At 40.4% G+C, this 18,725-nt stretch overlaps 1 protein-coding gene across 3 annotated transcripts; it reads left to right on the plus strand.

Annotated features, from left to right (window-relative positions):
• Positions 1 to 516: 516 nt before the first annotated feature.
• Positions 517 to 18,239, plus strand: LOC146612779 (receptor-type tyrosine-protein phosphatase F-like). Of its 3 annotated transcripts, XM_085377402.1 has the most exons (12): positions 517 to 1,478; positions 1,649 to 1,816; positions 3,842 to 3,987; positions 4,240 to 4,381; positions 5,337 to 5,525; positions 8,288 to 8,398; positions 8,962 to 9,231; positions 10,706 to 10,851; positions 11,104 to 11,245; positions 12,263 to 12,451; positions 15,801 to 15,911; positions 16,475 to 18,239. In XM_085377402.1, exons 2-12 carry the CDS (start codon positions 1,717 to 1,719, stop codon positions 16,753 to 16,755), a joined length of 1,827 nt encoding a protein of 608 aa, XP_085233528.1. In that variant the 5' UTR covers positions 517 to 1,478; positions 1,649 to 1,716; the 3' UTR covers positions 16,756 to 18,239. The 3 variants fall into 3 exon arrangements, with proteins under 3 accessions (XP_085233528.1, XP_085233529.1, XP_085233527.1); XM_085377401.1 differs by lacking the exon at positions 517 to 1,478 and having other exon boundaries at positions 1,749 to 3,798; XM_085377403.1 differs by lacking the exons at positions 3,842 to 3,987; positions 4,240 to 4,381 and having other exon boundaries at positions 517 to 1,816.
• Positions 18,240 to 18,725: the final 486 nt, after the last annotated feature.

Below are 18,725 nucleotides of genomic sequence, written 5' to 3' on the forward strand. Positions count from 1 at the left end.
ACTTCAAAAAAAAACAAAAAAAACAAAAAAAAAAACAAAACAAAAAACTTATATTCATCGTGATATTTACTAAGCCTCTGAATTACTTTTTAGACTGTGAACAACTCCCCCGAACTAATATCAAAGCAGTTATTAGTTCCAGTCCACATGAAGCAGCCTGTGCTGGTTTCTGCTGGCAGGAATCAACATCTCACATTTGTTTGTTTTACATGCAAATATTTATAAAATGATTTAAACTGTTAACAGTTACATGTTTTATGCTTTTCTAAACATATACAGCTTCTCCTCTGGGATCAAACACATGACGCGTTTATAACCAGAACTTTTACTAACAGGAAAATTTTAACTTTAACATTTTAATGACCGAACAATCACAGTGTGGATGAACATGTGTTGGCAGTTTCTAGCATAATCACAGCTGACAGTGTTATATGATAGTTTCTGTGTGTTTGGTTTTACAGAAAGAAACGGCTGCTTTGACCAGTATCCGCATTATTTCAACATCTGTGTCCCAAATTATAATCAGAAAATTTAAAACTTCTCTGAAGTATAAAGACTTTTTGTGTTAAACATTTTGACAAAAATGTGACAAAAATGTTTCTGCCACAAAATTATTGATAGAGAAAATATTGAAATAAATGCAGCAGTGATTTAAAAAGACTTAAATAACCTGATACTTATGTACTTGTGATCATCATGTGAAAGTCAGGTTTGGTGTATTGTGTAATTCTGTGATTACCACATTTCTGGCATCGTGACAGCTCTGCTCTCTCCACCTGCACAGAGAGTGAGACACCTGATGGTATGCTGAGTGTGATCAATGAGAGAACAGAGTCCAAAATTTACACAAACGGAAGAAATATATAGTCAGAATCAAAATCATTGATTTCCATTTCACTCTTTGAGGTCACAAAGATGCTCTGAGATCTTCTTCCACAGCCTAACACAACCATTCCTTTCCCCAGGCCATCACTGACCACCACGAAACTGGTCATGTTTGTGCCTCCAGACTCCTTCATGTCTGTCACGTTTCCTCAGTATAGACCTGAGTACCCTCAGAAACATGCCTCAGTAGCTTCAGTAGGTGGAGGTCACTTTGTAGGGCTCTGGCAACGCTCCTCCTCTTCCTCCCTGCAGAAAACTTGTGGAGCTTGAATCTGCTGCAGATACTCTCTCATGCCATCAGCAGAGAAGAGGACAATAACAAAAAGTAAACCAGAGAAAAGTCAGGAGGGATAAGAGCAGAGTGTTACCACTATGGGACTTTGCCTTGCCCTTGTCTTCTCAGTATACATGTTGTTGCCCTAATTTGCACCAATGCAGCTGAAATGGATTCATAGTGGTTTATGTCTCTGAGCTGATGCTTGCCTCAGTGTCCTGACACATGCTCAGTCACAGAGGGAAGGAAAGCAGAGAAAGTTGATTCTTTGCACGTTGATGTTGCATTTTCAGTCTCTAAGGCTGAAGAAGTCACATAGGTAAATTAAATGTTTCTCCCACTGAAAACACAACATACAGAATAGAAGTTAGAACAGAATCAACTCTCTGGCTCCTCCCTTAATGTTTTGAGCAGCCTGTGTGCAGAGATGTGGTAAGTTTGATTGCTGATGTCTGTGTACCTCTCTTCTGTATGTGTTTGCTGTCTCAGGTGTTTGTCTTTGACCTTGACATATTGGGACGTGGCCAGCAGGGGACTGAGCAGAAACAGTTTCTAACATGGTGTGTAATATTCACCTGGCAGGGTCCCCTCGCCCCCGAGGGGGGCTGCTGGTCCTGTTTTCACTCAGCTGCATGCTGTTCTCGTCTCTGGCAGAGAGTAAGTGTCCTCATTTACACCTTATCATCATCCAATAAAACATTATGCTTCATGAGTATTTTGACACAAAGTGCATTTTATGCTGTAATTAGTGCAGTGATCAGTGGCTCACCTGCAGCAGATTTCAAGGAGCTCTGTTCATTTAAAGGAATGATATAGATATTTAATGTTCAACTTATTGCACTAATTTGTTGCACTTTGACTGATTACATGAAGAGAACAAACCTTCATGCCGTGGAGTGTGTAGAACAGACTCACACTGCACAGCAGAAAGCGCTCCATTAGACTTTTACTTTTGTGGTACCTCTGGGTGTCGGGGACAGCCAGGCAGCACCGCCCAGTGGGGACGGGGTTGGGGACCTCACCTATACTGCTGTCATAGGGTCACTGTAATATAATTAAGAGCCAATCCCCTCCTGTTTCCCACCTGACTATGGGAACTGCTCCATCCTTTAAAGCATGTATTGTGTTGTCTTTTGTGGTGTCTAAGATGTCAGGTCATACATTTAAAAGGATTTCCTGAACTTCTTTAGACTAAAAAGATGTTGATTTAGGTTTTTTAAAACCTACTTAGAACCCAAACACTGGGCAAAAACATAGAGTGCAGTACAGAAAAATAGTCTGATGCGAGCTGTTCTATTGAATGTACAAGTTCAACAAAAACAGGGAGTTCACCTGAAGCTCGTTCGTTCATAATGTAAATTTGAAACGCCAATTATTCCCCAATTTGTGTCCAAATCATGTTTGACAAACAGTTCCATATTTAGATGTGCTTATACTTTATTTCCATACTTTCTTTGATCAATGTGTCCATATACAGGATGTTGTTTGTTTGGAGACAAACTCTATGGGCTCAAAATGTGGTCATAAATATTTTGTACTTGTAAATCAGGATTTGTATGTGTAAAAATGATTTGTGTGTGGACAAAAAAACCCCCTGCAAGTTACAAGTACAAATTGTGACCCTTTTTTTCTTCCTTTCATCTGATTGGTCAATGTCAATCACAAATGTAACAATCCAATCAGAGAACAGATGGGTTTGGCTGTCGGAGGGGCGCTTTGTGGGCTAGATTGTCCGATTTCACAGCCTCTCACTTCTGGCCTTCGTGGTCTTCGAGGACCCGGTCTATACACCGGCAGACCCTGAACTGGCACCAAGACATACAAAGGACCGCACTGAGACTCGTTGAGGAGAAGAAGACGGTTCATTAGTGTTATGAGGAGAAAAGGTTCAAAGTAATGTGTATATTAATCACATGATTCATATAATGCACATATACATGCTTGCTATTAGCCATTTACTGTTAGTTTGTCATGTCCAGGTCTGGTCCGTCAGGTTATTGTGTCCCCAGAAACACTTCAGTTTTTGTTCCTGTGTTTGTTTTGTTTTGTTTTCTTTTTCAGTCTGGCTTTTAACTTGCAGGAAAGCCAAGGTAAGCCTCTGGCTGAAGCTCAGTGTAAGCATTTAAGGTAAAAGCTTTCAAAATGAACTTAGTTAGAGAGTTCTGCAGCAGAGCACTCACTCAAACATTCTACACTGTCCTGGTTTCAGCATTGCTGCAGGACAACAGGAGCATCACAGACAATGAATCACAGACTGTGTTGTCATGTGCACAGTCATGATGTCCTGTAAAACTCTAAAGAGCTGGAGGTGTCTCTGAGATAGTACAGCATTATAACATAGTAGTGGCCTTTTCCTAATTTTGGGAGATGCTCAGTCAGTTACCTGATCACACAAAATTGTGTTTCATCTTTATACAAAACATTTTTAATGTTAAAAAGTTTAATGTTAAACTTTGTTTTGGTTTAAACACTGTGTCAAAACAAAGACAAGAGTGTGACACTAACACACAGACTGGACGTGTGTCTCATGACTGAGCTGCAGGTGAAGCAGCAGCGCTTCTCTGGGTTTTCTCAGGTGTCCTGTGTGTGGAGAATAGGGACACCCACAGACAAGGTCTCCCATCACTCTGAACCTCCATGTCTGTCAGTAACTTATTTGTCCTGTCACGTCATCTTCATCAGGCCCTCCAAGTTTCATCACATTTCCTGTGAATCAGACGGGCATCTCGGGTGGAGTTGCTTCATTTGTGTGCCAGGCCAGAGGAGAGCCAAAACCCAGAATCACCTGGTTCAAGATAGGCAAGAAGGTCAGCAGCCAGCGATTTGAGGTGGGTGCTGATGCATGACTCTAACATTGCTAAGCATAAAAACGAATTCACAGAGCCCCCACAGTGAATCACGCTGTTTGTTTATTTATTATAAACATTTATTTAATTACTTTGACATAAGAAAGACAAAGCTCTGTGTAGTCTGCAAGGACGACTGGATTTTATTGAAATCTTGTAATGAAGCCAACGTTGTCTAAAAGAAAAAGAAGCCTTGAAAAATAACTCTCCTCCTGTTTACTGTGGCTCTTCTAGGTGATTGAATTTGATGGAGGTTTGGGGTCGGTGCTGCGGATCCAGCCGCTGCGCGTATACAGAGATGCAGCCATTTACAAGTGCATCGCCAGCAATAGTGCAGGCGAGGTCAACGTCAGTGCCAGCCTTGAAGTGCTGGAAGGTAAAAATGGATCCTGTTTTTTTTTTTTTTTTTAAGGTTTTAGGATTTTTTTAAGATTTTATACTTTTTTTCCCCCCAAAAGCAAATATTCATTCATGCAACAGCTCCAAAATCTATCTGGTATTAGCAGTGTCACAACGGAGCTGATATATCCTAATGTAACAATATAAATGAAAACCTAATGATTATGGTTTCCACTGACATCAATGAAATACAGTGATTGTCAGATTCAATGAAGACCAAATGTTTTAAATAAAATTTCATTTTATTTACTTACATTTATGTTTACAGGTCACATTGAGACTCAGTGCATCATTTACAAGAGAGACCTATTTCAGACAAACATATTACAATTACAGATTTACAGATGCAGATTTCCATGGTGGTTTTCTCACATTTAATAAGGAGAATAGCAGGAGAATTTCTTTCAGAAGACATTTTTAAAAATGTCTTCTATAAAATATAAGAAATACTACAACCCCCCAAACAAACAAACAAACAAACACCAGAAAAAAACAGGAGAGTGCCAGAGTTTAAAGAGGGACTAAAAGAGTAGAATATCAGTTCAGGGTCAGTGTTTTAGGGAAAAAAACGTGAATCATAAATTTTGGTTTAAGTTCTGTATTCTGTTGTTCTGTTACGTTGGTTATCATAAGATGGCTTATTGGTTAGTTACTGTACTGTAAGCCTAAGGCAGCTTTGTAAGCATCAGAGGCAGACTGAAATGATCCTTCTTCTGTCTAAACTTCAGACTCCTTGTGTTGTTAATAACTCACCATTATCATCAGTTACAAACACAATTCTACTTTCCAACCTCATCACAAAGAGCAGCAGATCTAAAGTATCACTCTTTGGTATCTTCTGCTCTTGCACTAATTTTGTGGCATCTGAAATATATTTGCTGCCTTTGTCTTTACCAGCTCAACATCCTAACCTGCCTTTTGCAATTTTTCAGAGAACAACATCCCCCATGGCTTTCCCTTCATTGATATGGGCCCCCAGCTTAAAGTTGTTGAAAAAAGCAGAACTGCCACAATGCTGTGCTCTGCCAGTGGAAACCCAGACCCAGAGATCTCGTGGTTCAAGGACATGCTTCCTGTGAATATCAGCAGCAGCGACGGGCGCCTCAAACAGCTTCGCTCAGGTAGACTTTAAAATGATCTGATTTAATATCTCTAAGGTTTGAATTTGCGTGGCATACTGAGAATGTTGCAAAGCAGCTTTCAGATCTTTGTTCCCGTACCATTTCTTTTATTCACTTTCACCATTAAAGGCATGAATGTTTTATTTAAGTTCACTTTGATTATTTGCATGAATTCTTTTTGTGAATTTTATTGGTCAAATCAGGACAGCTGCCACTTTAAAAGTAACGCGGATGTTGGAATAACGTCTTTGACAGCGATGACTGCGTCTGCAACCTTACAGATATACAGATAAAGACATTTTCACCTGATGGAAAAGATTCAAGCTGGAAGCTGATCAGGCTTTTGTGCCACCAATGCAGTTCAAGTTTCCACAGTTATAGGCAGCATTTTCAGACATTGTTTGATTCATTCATGAGTTCATCTGATGTCATTATGTCATCTAGAGATTGAGATTCAGTCACCGAATTCCACCTTCATAGAAACTTTATACAATCTAGAAAACACACAGCATAAACAGTGTACTGTCAGTGTACAGGATGAAATCAGCCAACTCATGAAACATCTGCTGACATCTGGTTGAATTCAGCTGTGTACGTCCACAGCAGCAGGTCAGCTGCACACTAAGAAAATCTACTGGACCTCTCAATCGAATGACTGAGTTATGATTCTTTTCCCCACGCTGAGCCACTACAGCTGATTCTAGGTTTCCCCCACCTGCTGAATCCACTTTAACCTCTTCCCGAATCATTTTCCTGTTTATAGTCACAGCCCCCTGTACAATGGAGGCAACAGAAAATAGAGATATACATTTTTCTTCTTTTTCTCCAGATTCAAGCCGAGTATAATTAGAATTAAAAGAAGTTAGACAAAAATTTGTGTTCCCATATTCTAATATTATTTTATTATTATGTTAATATAGCACAAGGTTCAGTTAGCTTTGCACAAAAATAGAAACGTCCTCCAACAGAGCCACCATCCAGAGTGTACTAACCTATTGCATATGCATGTGGTACACTAGCTGCACAGTGGCTCAGAGGAAAGCAGTCCAAGGGATCATTAACAGCGTGCAAAGGATCACTGGCTGCCCTCTCGCCACGCTGGAAGATCTACACAACACCCGCTGTCTTAAAAAAACTCAGATCAATATAATAGATACCTCACACCCTACTTTGCCCTCGTGGAAACGGGACAGAGCAATCAGTGCAAGGACAAATAGACTCAAACACAGCTTTTTCCAACCACAATAACACGTCTGAATGCTGTTACTAAAACATGTCCATCACGCCATTCTTGAAATGATCTATGCACTGACTGAGGCATGTGTGTGTGGAGGTGTATGTGAATGTTTGCTCATACTATTCTTATTAGGGATTTATTTATTGATTTTTAATCAGTTTTATTGTTTTTATTTATATTTTCGTATTTCTATGGATCATGCACTGATTGGGGACCACTTTTAATTTCATTGTACCTGCAACAATGACGATAAAGACATTCTGATTCAAAGAGATAGTTTTTACTTTATTACTTTGAGTACATCTCAGAGCCTGCACCTTTACTAGAGTAAAGAAGTTGAACCAGTACTTTACTGGAGTAGTTTTTAACAGTAGTATTTGTACTTCTACTTAAGTACAGAATGTCTGTAACTCTGAGTCACTCCACACAACATTTTCCACATGTATAAAAGACTTGTTGCTTTGTTGACTCTCTAACACACACACACACACACACACACACACACTGTTACTAAAGTGTGTGTCTGAAAATGAGAAGGGAAACACAGCTGGGACTAATTACACAGACGAGATGGGGAACAGAGGCCGAACATAAAGCAGGACTGTCAAAATAAAACAGGAAGTACACGACAGACACAGAGGCCCACACTAGACACCGCACAGAGGGAACACTGAGTACAGGGACAGGAGCAACATGAGAGACGACTGACTGGGGAACAAGAACAAAGGTGAGGACAGAACTAAACCCACACTAAACATGGAGGCGCCAGAATGAACCCTAAGAACTAGACTTAACAGATCAAAGAAGGACTAGAGCACTAAAACAGAAACCAAAACATTAGTAATGAAAAAGCATGAAGTCACAGATTAATAAAAATAATAACTCAGGACCGTGACAAGTTCAGATTGGTGCTGAGTTAGAAGAGAAAACTGACCAGAGGCTCTTTCAGTCATGAAGCCTCCATCTTCACGTTGTCACATTCATGGAAAGTTCACGCTATGCAGTATGAGGTTAGTCTGTAGGTGTGAGCAGACTCACTGTAAACTGAAATAGATGGATCTGCATACAGTCTGTTTCCTCAGCACGAGTGTCTGCAGCCAAAGATATTTCAGAAGCACACATCCTCTCTTCTTGCTGGACTGGGAGGGAGCACAAACTGGATTCAGACATTACAGAAACACTACATACATTAATGTTTAATGAAAATTAAAACATCTTGCAGCACTTCCAAAACAATCACTGGCTTTCAGAAATTCATGTTGGGGAAAATGAGAGCACAGGAAAGGTTTTTTTTTTTCTTTTTTAAATGCAGCTTCATTGCAATGAACCATCTCTTAACAAAGAAAGGTAAAGAAGACATGTTTTATATTTCCTGATCTGCTGGATGTTTGTATTGCTTTAAGTATTTTATTGCCAAACCTGTAATCCTGTCTGATCATGAACTGGGTTATACTGGGTTACAGTTGGCTACTGACTCTCTAGCAAGTCACTATCAAACAGCTCAATTCACTAATTCTCTACACAGGAGCGCTGCAAATTGAGAACAGTGAGGAGTCGGATCAGGGGAAATATGAATGTGTCGCCACAAACAGCCTTGGTGTGCGTTACTCTGGTCCCGCCAATCTCTACGTACGAGGTAAAATGTTTCTCTCATTTGTGGAGTTAATCATTAAGGTCATTGTGATATCTCATGAAATCACACAACTCTTTAAACCCTCGCCCCTCATGGTTTGATTTAAGCCCTACTGTGGGAATGTGCAGACAGTGTTTTAATGGCATCTTCTCGTATAACTTTAGCTGCCCCTGACACAGGGAGACAAATCACTCATTATACTTATAAAATGCTTATTCGTGTTTTGGTAAGAAAGAGATGGGCTCGGCTAACATTTCATGATTTCGTTAAAAGCATACAGTCGTGTATCATAGAGGCTGTTTTATGGATGAGTGATCAAACGCTGTTCTCACGCCCACCAATAACACACTCTGCTGTGAGACCTGCTTTAAATGTGCTTGTTATGTTATTCCATTATTCTCTTTGTGCTTGTCTGCACATCTGGACAGAAGCAATCAGCCCTGCATTCTGTCAGCTGTTCTGAGTCAGTCTTTGCCCTCAAGATGCTGTATGGGCGTAACTATTCATAACATCACAAAAAGCATTATAATGACCTCACATATTCCTTTTTCTTTTTATTTCGTTAGTACGAAGAGTCCCGCCCAGATTCTCCGTTTTACCCTCCAACCAGGAAGTGATGGCAGGCAGCAGTGTCAGTCTAACATGTGTAGCAGTGGGCTCACCAATGCCATATATCAAGTGGACCATGGGCTTGGTGGACCTGTCCAAAGAAGACGAGATGCCATTAGGGCGCAGTGTGCTGGAGCTCACCAACATTCAAGAGTCAGCTAACTACACATGTGTGGCCATGTCTAGTCTGGGCATGATTGAAGCTACTGTTCAGGTTACTGTGAAAGGTGAGAGCTGATTTCAGATCAGTGGTTCTGTTGATCTGAGATTTCACAAAAGTGTGAATTCTGATGTTGATTTGCCTACAAATGTAGTCGTTGATGAAACAGCCCAAATTCGTTACAGATACTGAAGTCGTTCTGGTTTTTAGTAAAATGTTTGAAGGGACTGATACAAAAGCTTGTAGGTATTTCTTCCTGTATGTTGTTCTTTTTGGTGTCCAAGTGTCTGTATGAGTGTGACTCCAACCAACTCTGTGTTTGTGACGTTGGCACTGTATTGTCTATCTGTAGCAGAGTAGTGTAATCAGTGTAATCTGTCGTGGTCCCTGTGTCTGCCTGGCTGGCCCCACAAGGCCACATGTGTTTATTGTTTTGCTCTCTCTTTTCCTCGTCATTCTGACTGGGCGGAGCTCACTGTGGGCTTCACGCACCTGTCTCCCATTACGCTGCTGTTGTGTTTGCCATTTAAGGCCAGGACGCAGATCCTCTCATCACTGGATGATTGTGCGAGACACTTTTCCCTGGACCTGTGACCTACCTGCTGCTTGGGACATGAATGATTGGCTGTGTAGAATCGTGGAGTGTGAGTGTGAGAGAACCTTCCCTTTTCCTGAACTTTCCTTTTCCTGGACCTGTGGAACCCCGGATTCCCCTCCACATGTATATATATTGTAAATAAAACCTGTACTGTCTGCGCCTGTGTCCTCCCCAATATGGGGCTTTGCCTTGCTCTTGTCTTCTCAGTATACATGTTGTTGCCCTAATTTTCACCAATGCAGCTGAAATGGATTCATAGTGTTTTACGTTTCTGAACTGATGCTTGCCTCAATGTCCTGACACATGCTCAGTCACAGAGGGAAGGAAAGCACAGAAAGTTGATTCTTTGCAAGTTGATGTTGCATTTTCAGTCTCTTAGGCTGAAGAAGTCACATAGGTAAATTAAATGTTTCTGCCACTTAAAACACAACAAACAGAGTAGAAGTTAGAACAGAATCAACTCTCTGGCTCCTCCATTAATGTTCTGAGCAGCCTGTGTGCAGAGATGTGGTAAGTTTGTTTGCTGATGTCTGTGTACCTCTCTTCTGTATGTGTTTGCTGTCTCAGGTGTTTGTCTTTGACCTTGACATATTGGGACGTGGTAGTGGCCTTTTCCTAATTTTGGGAGATGCTCAGTCAGTTACCTGATCACACAAAATTGTGTTTCATCGTTATACAAAACATTTTTAATGTTAAAAAGTTTAATGTTAAACTTTGTTTTGGTTTAAACACTGTGTCAAAACAAAGACAAGAGTGTGACACTAACACACAGACTGGACGTGTGTCTCATGACTGAGCTGCAGGTGAAGCAGCAGCGCTTCTCTGGGTTTTCTCAGGTGTCCTGTGTGTGGAGAATAGTGACACCCACAGACAAGGTCTCCCATCACTCTGAACCTCCATGTCTGTCAGTAACTTATTTGTCCTGTCACGTCATCTTCATCAGGCCCTCCAAGTTTCATCACATTTCCTGTGAATCAGACGGGCATCTCGGGTGGAGTTGCTTCATTTGTGTGCCAGGCCAGAGGAGAGCCAAAACCCAGAATCACCTGGTTCAAGATAGGCAAGAAGGTCAGCAGCCAGCGATTTGAGGTGGGTGCTGATGCATGACTTTTACATTGCTAAGCATAAAAACGAATTCACACAGCCCCCACAGTGAATCACGCTGTTTGTTTATTTATTATAAACATTTATTTAATTACTTTGACATAAGAAAGACAAAGCTCTGTGTAGTCTGCAAGGACGACTGGATTTTATTGAAATCTTGTAATGAAGCCAACGTTGTCTAAAAGAAAAAGAAGCCTTGAAAAATAACTCTCCTCCCATTTACTGTGGCTCTTCTAGGTGATTGAATTTGATGGAGGTTTGGGGTCGGTGCTGCGGATCCAGCCGCTGCGCGTATACAGAGATGCAGCCATTTACAAGTGCATCGCCAGCAATAGTGCAGGCGAGGTCAACGTCAGTGCCAGCCTTGAAGTGCTGGAAGGTAAAAATGGATCCTGTTTTTTTAAACTTTCACTGTGGTCCTATTTTAAAACTTTTTTTTCTCCCCCGCCCCCAAAAGCAAATATTCATTCATGCAACAGAGCTCCAAAATCTGTGGACACCTGGTATTAGAAGTGTCATTAATTAATTAACCATTAATGAATTATTATGAATTAATTAATTAATAATAATTAGCGTAATGATTATGGTTTCCACTGACCTCAATGAAATACACCGTGTATATCAGTTTCAATGAAGACCAAATGTTTTATTTTATTTTATTTACTTACATTTATGTATACAGGTCACATTGAGACTCAGTGCATCATTTACAAGAGAGACCTATTTCAGACAAACATATTACAATTACAGATTTACAGATGCAGATTTCCATGGTGGTTTTCTCACATTTAATAAGGAGAATAGCAGGAGAATTTCTTTTAGAAGAATCACATGATTTAAATGATCAAAATATAAGAAATACTGTGACCCCCCCCCAACAAACAAACAGACAAACAAACAAACAAACAAACAAACAAACAAACAAACAAACAAACAAACAAACACCAGAAAAAAAAACAGGAGAGTGCCAGAGTTTAAAGAGGGACTAAAAGAGTAGAATATCAGTTCAGGGTCAGTGTTTTAGGGAAAAAGACGTGAATCATAAATTTTGGTTTAAGTTCTGTATTCTGTTGTTCTGTTACGTTGGTTATCATAAGATGGCTTATTGGTTAGTTACTGTACTGTAAGCCTAAGGCAGCTTTGTAAGCATCAGAGGCAGACTGAAATGATCCTTCTTCTGTCTAAACTTCAGACTCCTTGTGTTGTTAATAACTCACCATTATCATCAGTTACAAACACAATTCTACTTTCCAACCTCATCACAAAGAGCAGCAGATCTAAAGTATCACTCTTTGGTATCTTCTGCTCTTGCACTAATTTTGTGGCATCTGAAATATATTTGCTGCCTTTGTCTTTACCAGCTCAACATCCTAACCTGCCTTTTGCAATTTTTCAGAGAACAACATCCCCCATGGCTTTCCCTTCATTGATATGGGCCCCCAGCTTAAAGTTGTTGAAAAAAGCAGAACTGCCACAATGCTGTGCTCTGCCAGTGGAAACCCAGACCCAGAGATCTCGTGGTTCAAGGACATGCTTCCTGTGAATATCAGCAGCAGCGACGGGCGCCTCAAACAGCTTCGCTCAGGTAGACTTTAAAATGATCTGATTTAATATCTCTAAGGTTTGAATTTGCGTGGCATACTGAGAATGTTGCAAAGCAGCTTTCACATCTTTGTTCCCGTACCATTTCTTTTATTCACTTTCACCATTAAAGGCATGAATGTTTTATTTAAGTTCACTTTGATTATTTGCATGAATTCTTTTTGTGAATTTTATTGGTCAAATCAGGACAGCTGCCACTTTAAAAGTAACGCGGATGTTGGAATAACGTCTTTGACAGCGATGACTGCGTCTGTAACCTTACAGATATACAGATAAAGACATTTTCACCTGATGGAAAAGATTCAAGCTGGAAGCTGATCAGGCTTTTGTGCCACCAATGCAGTTCAAGTTTCCACAGTTATAAGCAGCATTTTCAGACATTGTTTGATTCATTCATGAGTTCATCTGATGTCATTATGTCATCCAGAGATTGAGATTCAGTCACCGAATTCCACCTTCATAGAAACTTTATACAATCTAGAAAACACACAGCATAAACAGTGTACTGTCAGTGTACAGGATGAAATCAGCCAACTCATGAAACATCTGCTGACATCTGGTTGAATTCAGCTGTGTACGTCCACAGCAGCAGGTCAGCTGCACACTAAGAAAATCTACTGGACCTCTCAATCGAATGACTGAGTTATGATTCTTTTCCCCACGCTGAGCCACTACAGCTGATTCTAGGTTTCCCCCACCTGCTGCATCCACTTTAACCTCTTCCCGAATCATTTTCCTGTTTATAGTCACAGCCCCCTGTACAATGGAGGCAACAGAAAATAGAGATATACATTTTTCTTCTTTTTCTCCAGATTCAAGCTGAGTATAATTAGAATTAAAAGAAGTTAGACAAAAATTTGTGTTCCCATATTCTAATATTATTTTATTATTATGTTAATATAGCACAAGGTTCAGTTAGCTTTGCACAAAAATAGAAACGTCCTCCAACAGAGCCACCATCCAGAGTGTACTAACCTATTGCATATGCATGTGGTACACTAGCTGCACAGTGGCTCAGAGGAAAGCAGTCCAAGGGATCATTAACAGCGCGCAAAGGATCACTGGCTGCCCTCTCGCCACGCTGGAAGATCTACACAACACCCGCTGTCTTAAAAAAGCTCAGATCAATATAATAGATACCTCACACCCTACTTTGCCCTCGTGGAAACGGGACAGAGCAATCAGTGCAAGGACAAATAGACTCAAACACAGCTTTTTCCAACCACAATAACACGTCTGAATGTGTTAGGATGTTTTTGAGTTTATGATATTATTTATACTTTCTAGTTTTTGATTTCTTTGAGTTCTGTCTTATGGTTTATGTCTCTGTCTTCTCTAGCTGCTCTGTCTCCCCTGTCAGCTGTGTCCCCTTGTCTAGTTCGCATCTCTGTGTATCCTTAGTTGCTATATCCCCGTGTCCAGTCAGTGTCTGTGTCTGCCCTCGTCCCACGTCTCTGTTCCCTCTTTTACAGTGCGTGCGAGTCTTTGTCTTTGTTCAGTCTGTGTTATGCGTTTCCTGTTTTACTTTGAAGGTCTCTGTCTTATCTCAGTGTGTTCAGGTTACGCTTCTTTGGTCTCGTCAGTTCTGATTTGCCCCAGCTGTGTTTCCCTCCTGTTACTTATTCCCTGATTGCTCCCTCTGTGTATTTAAGCCCAGTGTTTCTCTGTGACCGTGTCGCGATCTACCGTTTATTTTGCTGTGTGTTTTGTCAGTCCACCGGTGTTAGTTTATTTTGAGTTTTGTTCCAGTTATGTTATGTTTGCGTTCAGCATTAAAGCTGTTTTGGTTTAAGTTCTGTCTCCGGAGTCTGCACCTTGGGTCCTATTCCTGTCTGCATACAGCCACACCTAACAGAATGCTGTTACCAAAAAATGTCCATCACGCCATTCTTGAAATGATCTATGCACTGACTGAGGCATGTGTGTGTGTGTGGAGGTGTATGTGAATGTTTGCTCATACTATTCTTATTAGGGATTTATTTATTGTTTTTATTTATATTTTCATATTTCTATGGATCATGCACTGATTGGGGACCACTTTTAATTTCATTGTACCTGCAACAATGACGATAAAGACATTCTGATTCAAAGAGATAGTTTTTACTTTATTACTTTGAGTACATCTCAGAGCCTGCACCTTTACTAGAGTAAAGAAGTTGAACCAGTACTTTACTGGAGTAGTTTTTAACAGTAGTATTTGTACTTCTACTTAAGTACAGAATGTCTGTATTTTTGCCAACTCTGAGTCACTGCACACGACATTTTCCACATGTATAAAAGACTTGTTGCTTTGTTGACTCTCTAACACACACACACACACACACACTGTTACTAAAGTGTGTGTCTGAAAAGGAGAGGGGAAACACAGCTGGGACTAATTACACAGACGAGATGGGGAACAGAGGCCGAACATAAAGCAGGACTGTCAAAATAAAACAGGAAGTACACGACAGACACAGAGGCCCACACTAGACACCGCACAGAGGGAACACTGAGTACAGGGACAGGAGCAACATGAGAGACGACTGACTGGGGAACAAGAACAAAGGTGAGGACAGAACTAAACCCACACTAAACATGGAGGCGCCAGAATGAACCCTAAGAACTAGACTTAACAGATCAAAGAAGGACTAGAGCACTAAAACAGAAACCAAAACATTAGTAATGAAAAAGCATGAAGTCACAGATTAATAAAAATAATAACTCAGGACCGTGACAAGTTCAGATTGGTGCTGAGTTAGAAGAGAAAACTGACCAGAGGCTCTTTCAGTCATGAAGCCTCCATCTTCACGTTGTCACATTCATGGAAAGTTCACGCTATGCAGTATGAGGTTAGTCTGTAGGTGTGAGCAGACTCACTGTAAACTGAAATAGATGGATCTGCATACAGTCTGTTTCCTCAGCACGAGTGTCTGCAGCCAAAGATATTTCAGAAGCACACATCCTCTCTTCTTGCTGGACTGGGAGGGAGCACAAACTGGATTCAAACATTACAGAAACACTACATACATTAATGTTTAATGAAAATTAAAACAGTGCTTCCAAAACAATCACTGGCTTTCAGAAATTCATGTTGGGGAAAATGAGAGCACAGGAAAGTTTTTTTTTTCTTTTTTAAATGCAGCTTCATTGCAATGAACCATCTCTTAACAAAGAAAGGTAAAGAAGACATGTTTTATATTTCCTGATCTGCTGGATGTTTGTATTGCTTTAAGTATTTTATTGCCAAACCTGTAATCCTGTCTGATCATGAACTGGGTTATACTGGGTTACAGTTGGCTACTGATAGCAAGTCACTATCAAACAGCTCAATTCACTAATTCTCTACACAGGAGCGCTGCAAATTGAGAACAGTGAGGAGTCGGATCAGGGGAAATATGAATGTGTCGCCACAAACAGCCTTGGTGTGCGTTACTCTGGTCCCGCCAATCTCTACGTACGAGGTAAAATGTTTCTCTCATTTGTGGAGTTAATCAATAAGGTCATTGTGATATCTCATGAAATCACACAACTCTTTAAACCCTCGCCCCTCATGGTTTGATTTAAGCCCTACTGTGGGAATGTGCAGACAGTGTTTTAATGGCATCTTCTCGTATAACTTTAGCTGCCCCTGACACAGGGAGACAAATCACTCATTATACTTATAAAATGCTTATTAGTGTTTTGGTAAGAAAGAGATGGGCTCGGCTAACATTTCATGATTGCGTTAAAAGCATACAGTCGTGTATCATAGAGGCTGTTTTATGGATGAGTGATCAAACGCTGTTCTCACGCCCACCAATAACACACTCTGCTGTGAGACCTGCTTTAAATGTGCTTGTTATGTTATTCCATTATTCTCTTTGTGCTTGTCTGCACATCTGGACAGAAGCAATCAGCCCTGCATTCTGTCAGCTGTTCTGAGTCAGTCTTTGCCCTCAAGATGCTGTATGGGCGTAACTATTCATAACATCACAAAAAGCATTATAATGACCTCACATATTCCTTTTTCTTTTTATTTCGTTAGTACGAAGAGTCCCGCCCAGATTCTCCGTTTTACCCTCCAACCAGGAAGTGATGGCAGGCAGCAGTGTCAGTCTAACATGTGTAGCAGTGGGCTCACCAATGCCATATATCAAGTGGACCATGGGCTTGGTGGACCTGTCCAAAGAAGACGAGATGCCATTAGGGCGCAGTGTGCTGGAGCTCACCAACATTCAAGAGTCAGCTAACTACACATGTGTGGCCATGTCTAGTCTGGGCATGATTGAAGCTACTGTTCAGGTTACTGTGAAAGGTGAGAGCTGATTTCAGATCAGTGGTTCTGTTGATCTGAGATTTCACAAAAGTGTGAATTCTGATGTTGATTTGCCTACAAATGTAGTCGTTGATGAAACAGCCCAAATTCGTTACAGATACTGAAGTCGTTCTGGTTTTTAGTAAAATGTTTGAAGGGACTGATACAAAAGCTTGTAGGTATTTCTTCCTGTATGTTGTTCTTTTTGGTGTCCAAGTGTCTGTATGAGTGTGACTCCAACCAACTCTGTTTGTGACGTTGGCACTGTATTGTCTATCTGTAGCAGGGTAGTGTAATCAGTGTAATCTGTCGTGGTCCCTGTGTCTGCCTGGCTGGCCCCACAAGGCCACATGTGTTTATTGTTTTGCTCTCTCTTTTCCTCGTCATTCTGACTGGGCGGAGCTCACTGTGGGCTTCACGCACCTGTCTCCCATTACGCTGCTGTTGTGTTTGCCATTTAAGGCCAGGACGCAGATCCTCTCATCACTGGATGATTGTGCGAGACACTTTTCCCTGGACCTGTGACCTACCTGCTGCTTGGGACATGAATGATTGGCTGTGTAGAATCGTGGAGTGTGAGTGTGAGAGAACCTTCCCTTTTCCTGAACTTTCCTTTTCCTGGACCTGTGGAACCCCGGATTCCCCTCCACATGTATATATATTGTAAATAAAACCTGTACTGTCTGCGCCTGTGTCCTCCCCAATATCCAAAATGATCAGAGTGTTAAAATAGAGCTTTTCCACATTTGCTAATGGCAAAGGATCTTAATTCTTAATCAAAGATACATTAAAGTATAATTTTGCTTAATATGTTAATAGTGAAAATGGCTGTTCTAATGTCTGAATGTTATGTGTGTGTGCACATGATCCAGCTTCAACCTCGGCAGTTCTGTGTCTGCAGGAATGTGGAAGATAAGAAACGTGTCACCAACACATGATTATACATGTTTTTGACTAAGAGGTATCAAGTGTATTAATGATTAAACACAGAATCACAATTTATGTGGTTTTACTGATGGTTAATTGTGCTTAATTGCTTGATACTGATAAAAATATAACCTGGTATAAGTTTAACCGATATTAAAAAAACTAATAATAAGAAGAAAATATAATTTCTAATGATTATTCTAAAAACAGGCCTGAAGCTGAGAGCTTGGCATTTGTGGAAAGATGGGAGAGAATGAAAGACGTGGAGAAGCCAAACGATGTCTGACTTTACAAATATATGATTTAATAAAAATAAATTGTATTGAGTATATTGTGACCATGAAACTGAGTTAAAAAGTATTTCTATACAACCCAAATCAAAGGGATTATGCTGAAATGAAAGTTCTTGTGAAAACGTTCTGATGGAGCCTAATTGAAGACCAAATGGTATAAACTGAATGAAACAGGGAGTGAAGCATATCCATATTAGAGATGGCGTGATAACACTTTTTTATGTCCGGTACGATGTCATAAATTTGGATATCTGCCAGCATCCATGTGAATCTGATACAGTCTATTTTATATTCAATAAAACTGATTTTAATGTCTTGCTGCATTTTGTACAAGTTCATACTAAAATGTTAAAGACAAAACACTTAAGCTATTCTTTTATACTTGTATATGTAACACGCGGCGACACTAAAGCGGTTGCGCCAGAATGTCACGCTAAAAAGAAAGATTCTTTAAAATACAAGGGGGAGCAAGCGAGTCAGATACCACGGGCACAGAGAGGAAGCAGGTCTGATCAGAAACAGTTTATTACTAGGCCAGAGAGCACAAATAAAAACACCCTTAAAATGTACGTAATAAAATGTTGTCAATCTACTAAAACTAAATAAAACAATTCTAAAACCCGTAAAACTACCATTTTCTACATTCACTAAACCCCCCCTGCTATAATTATGCCACATGTTCATTATGGGTCCATCAGCAGGCCAGGAATTCCTTCTTTAGAGCAGAGTCCACACCAGCCTCGTCTTCGGCAGACAAGAAA

The sequence above is a fragment of the Diplotaxodon limnothrissa genome, linkage group LG18 (assembly GCF_057381915.1).
Source record: "Diplotaxodon limnothrissa isolate DT_005_m linkage group LG18, D_limnothrissa_male_GT1.1, whole genome shotgun sequence".
In the NCBI taxonomy this organism is placed as follows: domain Eukaryota; kingdom Metazoa; phylum Chordata; class Actinopteri; order Cichliformes; family Cichlidae; genus Diplotaxodon; species Diplotaxodon limnothrissa.